General features: G+C 38.7%; 1 protein-coding gene and 1 long non-coding RNA gene across 2 annotated transcripts in view; one reads left to right on the top strand and one right to left on the bottom strand.

Moving 5' to 3' along the window:
• LOC118022319 overlaps positions 1-15985 on the bottom strand; it is an 80451-nt gene that overhangs the window by 46726 nt on the left and 17740 nt on the right. The gene's annotated exons all lie outside the window — the stretch shown is intronic.
• Positions 11222-11765, top strand: LOC118022318 (40S ribosomal protein S24-like). The gene has a single exon (XM_035023058.1). It carries the CDS (start codon positions 11259-11261, stop codon positions 11649-11651), a length of 393 nt encoding a protein of 130 aa, XP_034878949.1. The 5' UTR covers positions 11222-11258; the 3' UTR covers positions 11652-11765.

Below are 15985 nucleotides of genomic sequence, written 5' to 3'. Positions count from 1 at the left end.
GGCTAAGCCCACAGATAATGGTTTCAATAACAGCCAGCCTTAGTTATAGTGACCTTGTATCTGGGAAATGATGACATTTACTATCTACTTCATAAAGGCCCTGTGAGAATGGAATGAGAACATGAACTTAAGTGCACGGCAACTCTCTCCATCTTCCTGTGAGCTTGAGTCTGTAGCCTATAAACTCATTTTTGTCAGCTAAAAAATACAGAAAGTTACAGTGTTTTATGGCATATGTTTACATAAATAAATACATACATACACATTAATATATAGATATATGCACACTTGTCTCACCTGGTCCATACATTCCTCTATTGCTAAACTATGGAAAGGTGGCAGTGTTTAGTAGGGCCATTTGGTGGTTACCAGAAGGCACTAAAACATGAATTTTAGGACGATCTTTTGGTGCTTGTGCCAGACTCCCCACCAGCATTTTTCCTTCCTGAAGCAACAGAAAACTGTGATCCATGCAGAATCACAGAATCATAGAATTCATGTGATTCTGCAAGGATCATTTTTACCTATGATTTGTGGAGAATTACAGAATGGCAAGCTAGTGTGAACCCTAATGTAGCTCCCTATGCTGAAAGCCCAGAGCTAACATTCAGGTCTATGTATCAAAAAGACGGCCCACAATAGAGAGCTATTGTAACTGATTTCTGGGACTTTTAGACGTTTCACCATACTCAACTGAATTAGATAACCGAAGAACTCTAACAGTGGTGGTTTCTGCACCAGGCAGTAGGAAATAGGGGGAATCAAAATTCTAGAAAGATCTAAATACTTTCTCACTAGAAGTTAGAAGAACAACTGAAATATACAGCATGCTTGAAATCAGGTGTATCCATAAAAAGAATATTACTGTTCAAGTCTAGTGCATTAAATGTGTAAACTATATAGATACTGGGTCAGACCGGTTCAAGAGAAAGATCTAAACTCAGAGTCATGATCTGCCTTAGCACTTAATCTCTTTATGGTCCTGAAGAAACTAAACCAGGAATCCTAGGCAGGCTAGAATTTAAATCTCAACTGCCATGAATTTTATACACACACACACACACACACACACACAAATATTATTCAGCTATAAAAAAAGAAGAAAAGCCTTCATTTGCAACCTCAAGGATGAACTTTGAGTGCACTATTCCAAGTTGAATAAGTCGGAGAAAGAAAAACATTGTATGATCTCATGTATATGTTGAATCTAAAAAAATCAAAGTCATAAAGTCATAAAAACTAAGAAGAGATTGGTGGTTGTCAGGAGCAGGGATGGACATGGGAGAAATGGGTGAAAGTGATCAAAGAGTACAAACTATAAATTATAACTTATAAGTTGTAAGATGAGTAAGTTCTGGGGATTTAACATACAGCACAGTTACTATAATTATACTGTATTAGATATGTAAAAGTTACTAAGAAAGATTTTTCTAAAGATTTTATTTTATTTTTTATTTTTTTTTTAAAGATTTTATTTATTTATTCATGAGAGACAGAGAGAGAGAGAGAGAGAGGCAGAGGGAGAAGCAGGCTCCCAAGGAGCAGGGAGCCCGATGCGGGACTCGATCCCAGGACCCTGAGATCATGACCTGAGCCGAAGGCAGACGCTTAACCATCTGAGCCACCCAGGCGCCCTAAAGATTTTATTTTGAGAGAGAGAGAGAGCACGATTGAGGGGAAGGGGCAGAAGGAAAGGGAGAAACAGACTCCCTGCTGAGCGGGGTCGGGGGAGGTTCCGATGATACGGGGCTCGATCCCAGGACTCTGGGATCATGACCTGAGCCGAAGGCAGACACTTAATCAAATGAGCCACCCAGGTGCCCTGCTAAAAAAGATTTTTAAAGTTCTTACCACAAAAATAAAAAAATCATAAATATGTGAAGTGATAGATGTTTTAACTAACCTTATTGTGATAATCATTTTGCAACATATACATATATAAAATCACTACATTGTATCTATATGTTATACATATTGCTATATATATATAATGTTGTATATAAATTGTATGTATATAATGTTAACCTATATAATGATATATTTAAATTGTATCTCAATAAAGCTGAAATAAAAACATTCATTCATTCATTCGTTCATTCTAGCTACTACCAGTGGCTCATCCCTCAGATCTAAATGTCCTTCTGAAATTTTGTCCAGATCAAGTTTCTTATTCAAGACTTACTCATTGTCTGGCTTTATTATTCCACATATTTTATTACTTGACTTGTTGGCTTGGCCCTGAGGTTTTTCAAATCTAATTTCTAAGGGTGGATGCAAGCTGAAAATGTATCTGTGACTTTGGCTTCATGACATCCTGCCCTCTAAAACCTTTTTACTTCCTGCATCATCATAGTTTGACCCATCTAGTACTACACAGGGATTAAAAGAAGTGGAGGCAGGTATTTCAGGTCAACACCAGATCACTGCATGAGACGATGCAAAGCTGGAGACAAGTAATGTAGGAAAACAGCGGAAACAGCACAAGTTTTCTTAAGGGTGACAACAGTGCTTCTTAAAAAAACCCAACACTCCCATCCATCACGAGAAACAGAATCAGAAAGCCAGGAGTATAGTTGAATACTCCCAAGCTTGAGCATGAAACTTTGGGGCCAGCAACACATTCAGCCAAATAGGAACTTCCTCAATTAGATTTGAATTTGGCTTCCTGCCAATTTCTTAAAATCATTCTATCCTAAGGGCACCGGGGTGGCTCAGTCAGTTAAGCGTCTGAGTCTTGAACTCAGGGTCGTGAGTTCATGACCCATGTTGGGCTCCATACTTTAAAAAAAAATAATAATTCTTTCCTAATAATACATACCAATATACATACTAATACCATGAAAAATTACTTCAATGTATTGAATGTCTTTCTAGGTACATTCGTTTGCTGGGTCTGCTGTAAAATGTCACAGACTGGGTGGCATAAGTCCATTTCCTCATAATTCTGAGGACTAGAAGTCCCAGATGTCAGCAGGCTTATTTCTTTTGAGGCCTTTCTCCTTGCCTTGCAGATGGCCACATTTTCACTGTGTCCTCACATGACATTTTCTCTGTGTGTGTACATCGCTGGTGTCTCTTTATGTGTCCAAATTTCTTCTTCTTATAAGAACACCAGTCATATTGGATTAGGGTCCACTCTAACAGCCTATTTTAACTTAATTACCTTTTTAAAGGCCCTAGGTCCAAATTCAGTCACATTCTGAGGTCCTGAGAGTTAAGGCTTCAACATATGAATTTTGGGGAGACCCCAATGCAGTCCATTACACTAGGTTATGAATTAAATTATATAAAAGGATAATCATAGACCTTACAAGTAATTGTATTAAGGGGCACCTGGGTGGCTCAGATGGTTAAGCGTCTGCCTTCAGCTCAGGTCATGATCTCAGGGTCCTGGGATCGAGTCCCGCATCGGGCTCCCTGCTCCTCGGGAGCCTGCTTCTCCCTCTGCCTCTCTCTCTCTCTCTGTCTGTCATGAATAAATAAATAAAATCTTTAAAAAAAAAAAAAAAAAACAAGTAATTGTATTAAGAATAGATTCTAGATTGATCCAGGTGCAGATAGACCCAGTGTACTTAATCTAGTGAGGATCTTTGCCACTAAGTCATTTAAAAATATGATTGTCTTCTTCATGCCAAGTACTGTGATAGGACATATCAGCAAGTCTCTGTCTTTAAGAAATTCAGAATCCAATGAAAAGACATGAACACTAACAATTTAATGTGATAATAAATAAGTGCTAGAGTAGAACTATAGATGGAGCATTATGAGACCAAAGAGAAATATCCTACTCTTCCTGGAAATAAAGAAAATTTCATAGCATAAAGGGCACTTCAGTGAAGTAAGAAATCAAGCAAAATGAAGAAAGAAGAGAGAGCAATTGGGGCGAAATACAAATAGCACATTTTTCTGTATGCCTGGATGAGGGTGTGAGCTAGAAAATGATGATGATCTGGCCAGGAGAAGGAATGGCCTGGCATGTTCTCTAATCACTTGCACATAATTTAAAGCAATGCTGCCCAACAGAACTTTCTGCATTGAGGCAAATATCCTTTATCTGTACTATGCAATGAGGTAACCACTAGCACTTGTAGCTACTGAATACCTGAAGTGTGACTAGTGCCACTGAGGAATTTAGTTTTAATTTAATTTTGTTTTCATTTTATTTTAATTATTTTAACTTTAAATTCAAATAGCCACGCATGGCTAGTGGCTACTGCATTGGATACCACAGATCTAGAGGAAAGGGGTCTTCATCCTTCTTCTGCCTCTACACTGTCCACATGCACAACACACACCTATCAGTAGCATTTCTGCTTACATGTGAGATGTGTGGCAGGATGTTTAAATAGAAGTTTGGAGGAGCGCCTGGGTGGCTCAGTCAGTTAAGCATCTGCCTTCGGCTCAGGTCATGATCCCGGGGTCCTGGGATGGAGCCCCGCGTCGGGCTCCCTGCTCAGTGAGGAGCCTGCTTCCCCTCCCCTGCTCCCCCTGTTTGTGCTCTCTCTCTCAAACAAATAAATAAATAAAATCTTTAAATAAATAAATAAATAAATGGAGGTTTGGCAGAAAATGTAAGGCACAAGTATTAGAAAGAAAAATGAATCATGTAATAGGTCACCAAGTGTATTAGGGTTTTTCAGAGAAACAGAACCAGTGGACACACACACACACACACACACACACACACACATCAGCAGACTAGAGACCCAGGACAGCTGATGGTGCAGTTCCAGTCCAAGGCCAAAGACCTGAGAACAAGAAGAGCTAATGGTATAGTTCCAGTCTGAAGGCGAGCAGGCTCCATACCCAGGAAGAACTGATGTTTCAGTTCAAGTTCAAATTCAAGAAAAGCTGATGTCCCAGTTCAAAGGCAGTCAAGCAGGAGGAATTCCCTCTTACTCAGGGAAAAATGGGGCCTTTTGTTCTATGCAGCCTTCAACTTATTGGATGAGGTCCACCCACATTACGGAGAGCAAGCTGCTTTAGTCAGTCTCCTGATTCAAATGTTAATCTCATCCAAAAATACCCTCATAGAAACACCCAAAATTGTGTTTAACCAAATATCTGGGCACCCTGTGGACCAGTCAGTCAAGTTGACACATAAAATTAACCATCGCACCAAGTAAAAACTAGTAAGAGTACTTATTAGAGACTTTTAAACCTCTCACTCTTGTGAAGAATGTAAAAGAACTGAGGGAGTTTTGGAGATAATTCGTGGGGACTCCAGAGACAGTTACTTGTGGGTTGGTCTGCTGTGAGAAAGGCTCCACTCAGTCTTAATGAGAGAGCTTCAGTGGAGAGCTTAAGAGGTGTCCTTGCTCTTATAGTGATGCAGTGGTTTGGAGTCTGACTCCCACCTGAAAAATTCAAAAAACAGAGTGGGGCTGCATAGTCACTCCAGGCAGGAGGAGGGAAGGAGAGACAGCAAATTTCACTCAACTGGACTCTTACTCATGCTTGACACAAAGTATGCAGAAATCTTTTCCATGACTAGATGTGGGCCATATTAAGCTCCTCTAATAGAAGTTCACCCCAGGATGAAGAGGCCTCCACACAGTGATGCTTAAAATACAACAGCCTTCCTAGAATCAGAGGAGAGTATACCACAGGAAATGCAGGTAAGAGCTACCCAGCGTTGAGAGTTCTCAGAAGACTCACGCCTTCGCAATCCAAGAAAGAAGAGGCTTTTAAGTTCAGTCAGGTCCTAAGAGTAGGAAATCAAGTTTTATATTTACCAGTAATGTAAGAGATTTCCAGCCCACATACCTCTTCCTCCACTCTGATCAAGAGGCAGAGACCACAGTTCACAAATTGAGGGAAGAAGAGCTAGTGCAAAAAGAAAAAGCTGACTGCATAATCTTCCCCAACTGCAAACTTTCTACCAGGTGGCCTTTAGCCAGGAGAAGGGGAATAAGTATAATTTAAATGAAGCTGGAAGCTGTCCATTGTGCAGAACTAGACAAATTAGAGATGTCTAACAGGTGGAACTGACAGCTCTTGATGGACACATTTTAGTAGGTGGTGAGGAAGAGAGGGTTTGAAGATCATGCTTGGGGTTCTGTTTTGGGTAATTCCAACTATGTGTGATAATCCTATGACTTTGGATTTTCTAAGATTAATTAGAAAAGTCAAACAACTGCTGGAATTTCCGTCTAGACTAGAGGAAAAACTAGCCCCATAGAGCAGAGTTTTAAGGGATTTGGAGGACCAAACGTTACTGTGTATCCCATAGTTATGCTTATGGGATACACTAACGTTTGGTCCTCCAGACACAAACACAATTATTTCAAATGGTTGTCCAGCGAGAGGGAGAGGACATGATCCCTAAAGCAGCATCTTAGAATCCTGAGGCAGGTGAGTGAAAATTTGCATAATTCAAAATACCTAAAACAAACAAACAAACAAAAGGTTCTGATCCTCCCAACCCAGATGAGAATCACTGCCATGAGGGGTGTGGAGCCATTAAATGATTACAAAAGGAGAATAATATAACTCATGTTTGAGTTTTAGGAAGCCTACCCTGATGCCTGAATGGGAAATAAAGAAGGACTAACTCTAAAGACTTTAAACATGAATGCTTACTGGAAGATAAATGCAATCATTCAGGTGAAAGATGATGGGTAATCTGAGCTAAGGTAAGGTAAGAATACAAAAAGAGGAAGAAATTCAGGGGATATTTAAAGGGCAAAAATTAATAGAGCTTAATGACAAAATTGGACATAGGTGGTAGGAAAGAGAGGCTGTTTGAGAATGACGCTCAGGGTTCTGACTTGGGTAATTCTGACTATATTATAGTAGAGACCCCAGAGACATGAGCTGAGGCTTGCATGAAGGTGACTCTTACAGTTGTCAAGGTAGAGCCAGTCCTGGGTGGGCATCCCACCGTATCATATGACTACATCATATCACCTTACTGTGGCAGGCAGAATAAAGATTGCCCCCAAATATCTATATTCTAATCTTAGAACATTTCAGGTTCTATGGCAAAGGGGAATTATGATTGCCTGTGAAATTAAGTTGCTAACCAGTGGACCTTAAAATGGATAGATTATCCTGGATCATCCACATTGGCCCAATGTAATTACAAGGGTCCTTAAAAGTGGAAGAGGAGGGAAGGAGAGTCAGTGCCAGAGTAACACAACATGAGAAAGACTTAACAGCCATTGCTGACTCTGAAGATGGAAAGGGGGCCAGGAGCCAAGAAATGCTGATAGCTATGGAAGCTGGAAAGGGCAAGAAAACTCCGTTTCCTCTAGAACCTCCAGAAAGGCATGCAGGCTTGTTGATGCCTTGATTTAATGCCAGGGAGACCCATTTCTGACTTCTGACCTCCAGAACTAGAAGATGATACATAAAGCCATGGAATTTGTGGTAATTAATTACAGCAGCAATAAGAAACAGATACACTTATCATTTATCCTTCTTTAGCAGATCACTGGTCTCAGATCTACATTCCAAATTTGTTTACCTCTAAATATGCTTTCTACTTTTCTTAACTATCTGCCATTTGCAATCTATTATGTATTTATGTAAAGTATTTATGAGCTGGTTACGATGTGCCCACAGCTGTGTGACTACCTCTATAGTAAGATAAAACTACCACGTGTATTCCCTATGAATGGTCAGCCCCCTCGAATTATCTCAATATAAACATAGAAGAAGAGAACACTTTGTGATGCAGTTTTTCTTTACTCTGTTAATCTAATCACCATTCTACTAAAACATTTCTCAAGTAATAAGTAATTTAGTTATAAAATTTAGGCAGCTCTCTGTCACAGGTATAAAACTTTGCTGTTGAATTAATTAATGTTTGGGAAATGCCATGTAAATGTTAGCTCTTACCCTTTTCTTATTTATAGTAAGTACATAACCTTAAATTTAATTCCATGCAATAGAAAATCCTGTGAAATACATGTGGTAATGATGGATGAACATTATTTGCCCTTATGACTTTATCTATAACCTACATATAATATTCAAAACTTGAAATGATGAGGATACTATCTCGCAGGTCTACCTTGGCCCAACACTCATGAAACATAAATGTGAATGATTTTGGCTGGAAGACTTAAAAATGAATAAAGATGTAATGAAGCCATTACATATTTCATATATACCTTTAAAATGGGGAGGTGGAGGGGTGGGAGAGACAAGACTGTTAAAATTATGTCTTTTGGGCAATGAGAATATCATACGTATTTACATAAGGTCCGAAATATATTTCCAAATAGAGATAAAGAAAAGACGATTTTGACTTTATTTTAAAGTCATAAATAGTCTAACATTAGGTTTATATTGCAGATCACCAGCCTCAAAGATGGGGCCCATCTGCAAGGATATATTATATTCATTGTGCCTCTGCCAGATGTTCCTAGAGGTTAATAGAAAAGAGCAATGGGGCCCCCAAAGAGAGAAGCTGTATCATAGTCTTCATAGGTCTAGGAGTGGTAAGAACATTATGTTCTTCCACAAAGTGGCAGCCAGCCAGATAGGCAAGGGAGCAGAGAATCTGACCTTTGTGTTATCCTTAGTTATAACACTACCACCTAAAAGGACAAAAATGTAAAGTGGGTCACGAAGAAATGCATGAATTATATAAGTAAAAGAAATTGAAACTTGACTCCAGGTACAAAGCAAGCTAGAGATACTCTACTATAAAATTCCAGAATCTTGCACCCTAGCCTATGCCCTTAAGCTACAAAGACACAAAATCCTACTCTCTGAAAATGATACTGGAAGCTGTAATTTGATTAAGGTTGAGATACCATGGTTATAAATTGCACACGAAATGACAAATATTTAAAACATTTGAAAATTGCTTGTTGTATTTCTTAAAATTAAGCCATATACCATAAATCTCAAAATGCAGGGTAATTGCAGTCTCCGGGATGGCAAGTCTGTTTGTATAGCACAACCTATATTTGAGCATCTCCAGAGAACTAAGGTGTAATCTGCTACAGCTGTGTAATTGAAGAAGATCTGATGCATGGAGCTATACAAGTTATTTTCAACTAACAGAGTTCAGGATATTTTTCTTTGAGAATGAAAGCGTAAAGCTCTGGGTTATAATTGTATTTCTACCACACTAAAGGAGCTTACTAATGCTAACACTGTGATAAAAGCAGGTCCTGAAATAGTCCAAATGTATTAAATTTCAACTCTACTTGACAATGTAATTTTTAACCGACTTTTAAATAATGTAAGCAAAATGCACCTAAGCCCATATAGACAGTGAATCCTCGGCTGAATGTTAATTCGAATATGTGTTTTGCAATAAGTAAGTATCTTGAAATACAGCAGCTTCCTGTTCACGGTATCTGCCCCCGCAAATCTTAAAACCAAAGTTATTCACGGCATATTCAAAAGAATATTGTTTTCTGCCTATGTATACATGATTGTCCCAATCATTCATATTGACTTTCCTGCAGTACTCAATACTTGGAAACTTCCATAGCCTTTCCTCTCTGGAAGCTTGGTAGCCCCTTTTCCACTTTATTAATTAATTTGAGAGTCATGGTTTGTCCCTGAATTGACTTTCCACCAAGTAACATCAAGAGGGTTTGATTTCTGGATCTTGCCTTAATGAATAAGAATTGCAGTCCAACTAACTGGTTATGGCCCATACCTAGGTATGCTTCTGAAGTAACCTTAGCACAACATTAGATATGACCCAATTCCTTCTCTACCGGAGGACAAGCTAGTAAAGGGAATGCTACAGGATCACCAGGGACTTCTAAAGAGCTTCTAGCTTTTTGGTGGTCGTTTAAAAAACACCATATTATTTGTAGGACTTGGAACAGTGAGGACTCTCTGTTCTCTGCAAATAGACCTTGAGCTTGTTAAGAGGCACTATCAGGGAATGCAGCTCTTTACAAGGTCCTCTTTCAAGGTCAGTATCTATTCAGAGGGCAACCTCTCTAAGAATACAGCTGGAAGGAACTCACATGAGGAAGTGAGAGGAGGAGGCTGACAAGTCAACTGCCCATGTCAGCCAAAAGAAGAGTCAGCAAGATGGCAGACACCACAGGGAGATTGATTAGATTTCATTCCCTTTTGTAGCCCACTATTTTAATTTATTCATTATCATTGTACAATAATATCCCTAACTTTGCACAAGGCATAAGTGTTTTAATAACAACACTATTATTATGTTAGAATTAGTTCACATAGAACTAATCTGAAAGCTTCTTTGTTAGACGGTGAACTCTGTGAGTAAGAGACATATTCGTTTGTGTATGTATAAAACCTAGCATGATCTTTGGCAGATAGGAGGTACCAGGAAATTGCTTATTAATTTGACATTTTGAAAAAATATCCCTTAAGTGTCTAGTGTCTATGTTTTCCTTAGCATGGACATTTTGTAGTCACTGGAAACTTTATGTAATGAACAAACATATTTAACACCATATACAATGCTACAAGATTGATTATACCATATGTTATTACTCTTGTACCTTTCATTTTACTTATTAAATTGATAGGAATAAATGCCAAAAAGAAACACATATTTAAGAATTTTAGACACATTTAGAATTTTAGGTATATTTAGAATTTTAGACATGTTTAAGAATGTAAAAATTCTCATTAGCCTGAGACAGTTTACTGTAGTTGGGGAGCAACATGATATAATGGAAAACTATTAGTAGCATTCAGGAGTGTGTTCAGAGTGGGTATTCAACAAATGCCGTCACATGATTGACTGCTAAAGGAAGAATGGAGGGTTTTGGTGCTCCATGAAAATGAAAGCCTAATGAATGATGAAATGAATTTCTGATCAACATGGGGAAAGTACCAGTACTATTAAATCCTGCATTATTACAACTGTGTCCACGTTCTCATTCTTTATCTCCATCGGGTAGATTCAGAAGCAGAGAAAATTCAGTAACATGATTCTGAGCATGGTTGTCTTGATTCCCCTCCACCCACCCCCCTTCTTTCAACCCCAAAGAGAAGTGTCACAAAAATGTAAGATCCCAACTTTGCCTGCATTAGTTACCTCCCCTTTGCTTGGCTTCTCTCACTTGGAACACAGAAGCGGCTTGTGATTTAGATCCCTTTCTATCCAGCTATGTGGAACTGAGAGGTCAGTGAGCTGAAGAGGGATCACTGTGCCTCCAGCTTCGCTCAAGCAACAGACTGCAAAGGCTGAATAGTCCAGAGTGAAATGATCATGATCCAAAGCCTGAAAATCACCATTAGCAGAACACTTACAGCATTAGAAAAAAAAAAAAAAAAAAGTTTGAAGCTAGGCCGCCATCATGAACGACACAGTAACTATCCGGACCAGGAAGTTCATGACTAACCGACTACTTCAGCGGAAACAGATGGTCATTGATGTTCTTCACCCCGGGAAGGCAACAGTACCTAAGACAGAAATTCGGGAAAAACTAGCCAAAATGTACAAGACCACACCAGATGTCATATTTGTGTTTGGATTCAGAACCCATTTTGGTGGTGGCAAGACAACCGGCTTTGGCATGATATATGATTCCTTGGTTTATGCAAAGAAAAATGAACCCAAACACAGACTTGCAAGACATGGCCTGTATGAGAAGAAAAAGACATCAAGAAAACAGCAAAAGGAACGCAAGAACAGAATGAAGAAAGTCAGGGGGACTGCAAAAGCCAATGTTGGTGCTGGCAAAAAGTGAGCTGGAGATTGGACAACAGAAGGAGTAAAGATGCTGCAGTGGCTTTATCTGGTTGTGCAGATTTTTCATGAGAGGATCAATAAACTAAGAATGTTAACGTGAAAAAAAAAAAAAGTGCTTTCCTTTAGGGGTGACTGGCTGCAGGGCTGCTCTCTGTTAGGCAGGCTCAGAAAAACCTCTCTCCCTGGGGATGTCACATGCAAGGAAGCTCTTCTCTGCACTGGGGATAGCACTTCATATGCTCTCAGTCAAGGTGAAATCCGGAAAGATGAAAAAACTGAAATATTCTTGACCTGAACCTCCATAGAGATCTGGAAGTGTTCAGGTAAGATACCTACAGCCTTGGGCAAAGAAGCACTCCCTAACTTAAGGTTGAGTGGCAGGGCAGGTAAACATCTTATCAGTGAACTTGACTAGAGAACTTGGGTGCTCAATTTGCTTACAAATTTCCACGTTGTTGGACAACTAAGTAGAGCTAATGAGATTACTATATTCTCCACTTTTAGCATACATATCTAGAAAGCACAGTTACTCAATGACCAAACTTTTAACAAACCCCTTATGCAGTGGAGCCCTGCAAAGACTTTCTTTTTTTTTTTTTTTTTTTAAAGATTTTATTTATTTATTCATGAGAGACAGAGAGAGAGAGAGGCAGAGGGAGAAGCAGGCTCCCAAGGAGCAGGAAGCCTGATGCGGGACTTGATCCCAGGACCCTGAGATCATGACCTGAGCCGAAGGCAGACGCTTAACCATCTGAGCCACCCAGGCGCCCACCCTGCAAAGACTTTCAAACCTTGATGGTGTATGACATGAACACAGCAGGTCAATATCCATTAAATTTGGACAGCCCTTGAAACAGTGCAGGAAGGTTAGTGGTTCAGAGCATGGCTTTGCATCCGTACCACCAGACTTGTAACCCTGATCTTTCCTACTCAATAGTTATGTGACTATGTAAATTATTTAACCTCTCAGTGTCTCAATTTTCTTATCTATAACGTGGGGATGATAATAATGTACCTACTTCACAAGAATAAAAGTGATGAACTTGGAGGAGTGTGTGAACTTAGCACTTAGTGCTTAGTAAGTTTTAGTTTTAATATCTTAATTAGCACTTAAACACGTGAGAAGGAAATACTGAAAAAAATAGTGTCTAGGTTCTGAAGTCTTATTGAAGGATGAGAAAGTTCATTTGATAATGGATTTTAAAAGAAAAAAAATAAAAATCCAAGAGCATGAAAGGGAATAAGAGCTGAGGCTATCGTGGTCCCAGATTATACGCAAGAAGAAGAAAAGTCCCCAAATTATGGCAATACTTAAATGGGTTCTTCATGAACATCTAAAAAATTATGTGATTTAATCAGTCATTCATTAAATTTTAAATTAAGAAAAAGCCTTATATAGAAGATAGCCATCTAGACACTATAAGAGGGATTTTAAAAAATGCTATTAGTCTAGTTTTCACATAATTTCTTTATAAGATATATATAAATATATATATATAATGCCTGTAGACCAGTCTATGTACATCAAATTTTATATAAAAAATTAAGCTTAGGTTAGTTATTTCTAACAAATCAAGCAAGTTGTCCATATAAAATTTACCATTGCTTTCATATACAAGCACATCTAAATAGCTAAGAAGAAAATTCTTACTTTTTAAATATACCCCAAGGTAGCAGTAATGTTGTTCTTTCAATTTGAGATTTATTTACATATTTGTTATATGATTGATGCAAATAGATCAATTTCTTCACCATCATATTAGGACTGGCACAATTCAAAAGCATTGTAGGAATTTGAGACATGTCAATTCACTGACCATGAACCCCAATTTTCCAGTTTTAAAACTGAGGCCCAGAGAATAGAACCAATTTGCCTAAAATTATAAATAAAATAATGCACAAGCATGGTTGTCTCACACAGAGAACTTACTCTTACTCGGGAAGGACAATACAACACTTCACTGCCAGTGTATTCATGTCTTAGAGCTGCCATAACAGATTATCACAAACTGGGTTGCTTAAAATAACTGAAATGTATTTTCTCATGGTTCTGGAGCCAGAAGTCCAAATCAAGGTGTGAGCAAAGCTTCATCCCTGGGGGCTCAAAGGGAACATTCATTTCTTGCATCTTCCAGCTTCTGGCAGCTGTCAGCATCCCTTGTTTTGTGGCTTTCTCTCTCTCTGCTCCCTCTTTAGTCACCTTCTCTGGCTGGGTCTAACTCCAAACCTCAGTTACAGACCATCCAGATAATTCTGAATAAATCCTCCTTTCAAAATCTTTAACTTCATCACATCTTTTGCCATATAAGGTAATATCATAGACTCTGGAGACTAGATCATAGATATATTCAGAGGGTGAGGGAAGGAGGATGGGGGGCAGAAGGGGGTGGCAGGGAGCAGGCATTATTTAGCCCACTACAGTCAGACAGTGTTAATAAGCTTGTGGATACCTCTAAAACAGATATTCCATCTCTGAGGGGCTTCAGGTAATACAAGCTTAAGAAATTATTTTCCTGGGGCGCCTGGGTGGCTCGGTCGTTAAGCGTCTGCCTTCGGCTCAGGTCATGATCCCAGAGTCCTGGGATCGAGCCGCGCGTCAGGCTCCCTGTTCCGCGGGAAGCCTGCTTCTCCCTTTCCCGCTCCCCCTGCTTGTGTTCCCTCTCTCACTGTGTCTCTCTCTGTCAAATAAATAAATAAAATCTTAAAAAAAAAAAAAAGAAATTACTTTCCTTTGCCATTTGCCCTGCAACTCACTTCTCTTAATTAACTTGAATGTTGTTATAGAACTGCAGAATTCTATCAGTAGCAACCAATTTTTATCTAAATTTCAGAGTTGTAGTTAACCTTGACATGAGGATTCCGATTAAACATGACAGATTAGATACACCCAATGATCTCAGTTTATTCCTGAAACTCCACAAAGGAGACAGTTAAGGAATAAAAACAAGTAAAAAGATACAAGGTCAAAGATTGCAGTAGAAGATACCTAAGCAGAAGAGATATATCAACCAAATTCGGAAAGATGGAAAGGTGGACAAGTGATGACTGACTTAATAGAGCCTGGAAAGACAACCCTAAGTTTGCAAAGCAAGAAGTGAATAATTTGCATATGGATTCATACCTAAAAACCCCAGAAAAGCTGAGGAGTTGAAGGCAATACTTACCCTCAAAGGCCAAGTGAGAGGTAAAAATTCAATAATACTTTATCTGCAACTCCAACTTCACAATTCTGAAAAGTAGAATTTTTTAAAAACTCAACTGGCAGCAAAACTTGACATTATCTGAACTAATTTGCTACCAAAGCGACTTAAAATGTGTAAAACTAATTACAGTCTTTAGTCACCTCTCTTAGTGTGAATATTCATGTTTGATTAAGGAGGCTGTTTTAAGTCCCCTAGGTCATATATAGGCCATGTACTATATTATTTTCTGAAATCTTAAAAAAAAAAAAAAAACTGGATACAATTGTCTAAGGTTGGCACAGAGGAGGAAAAAATATGAGAAAAGTAGGGGGTTGGGTTCTCACTCTGAGGGTTTTAAATTCTCTTTTTAGCTCCTCAAGCCAGGCTTCTCCTGGAGCTTTCTCTGTCTGCACCACAGTGCTCACTTCCAGGTTTCTAGCTGTGTTAGGTACAAGCCAGGGGATACCAGAGAGAGGAAAAAAAGGAAAACTCATTGTTTATTTGGAGAAACATTGCACTGAATTTAGGAATCACTAGGGTGACAAAATCAATAATATCAGAAATGAAAGAGGAGACATTATAACTAATATCACAAAATACTTAGGATCATATGAAACTACTACAATTATACACCAACAAATCAGAAAACCTAGAAGAAATGGGTAAATTGCTAAAAATATACAAACTATAAAGACTGAATCATGGAGAAATAGAGAATCTGAACAGACCAATTACTAAGTAAGGAGACTGAATTAGTCATCAAAAACCTCCCAACAGAAAAAAAATCCAGGACCAGATGGCCTCACTGATGAATTCTAACAAACATTTATAGTAAAACCAATCTTTCTTAAACTCTTCCAAAAAACACGAAGTGGGGGGAATACTTCCAAACTCATTTTACAAGGCCAGCCTAATACCAAAGCCAGATAAGAAAACTACAAGAAAAGAAAATTACAGGCCAATATCCCTGATGGACACAGATATAGATAGGCCACAGATGCAGAAATCCTCAACATCATATTAGTAAACTGAACTCAACAGCATTTTAAAAGGATCATACACCATCATCAACTGGGATTTATTCCTAGGATGTAAGGATGGTTCAACATCTGCAAATCAATGTGATACACATTAACCAAAGGAAGGATAA

The sequence above is a fragment of the Mirounga leonina genome, unplaced genomic scaffold (genome assembly GCF_011800145.1).
Source record: "Mirounga leonina isolate KUSES-001 unplaced genomic scaffold, KU_Mleo_1.0 Mir_176, whole genome shotgun sequence".
NCBI lineage: Eukaryota > Metazoa > Chordata > Mammalia > Carnivora > Phocidae > Mirounga > Mirounga leonina.
This window is presented reverse-complemented; position numbering and strand designations above follow the sequence as displayed.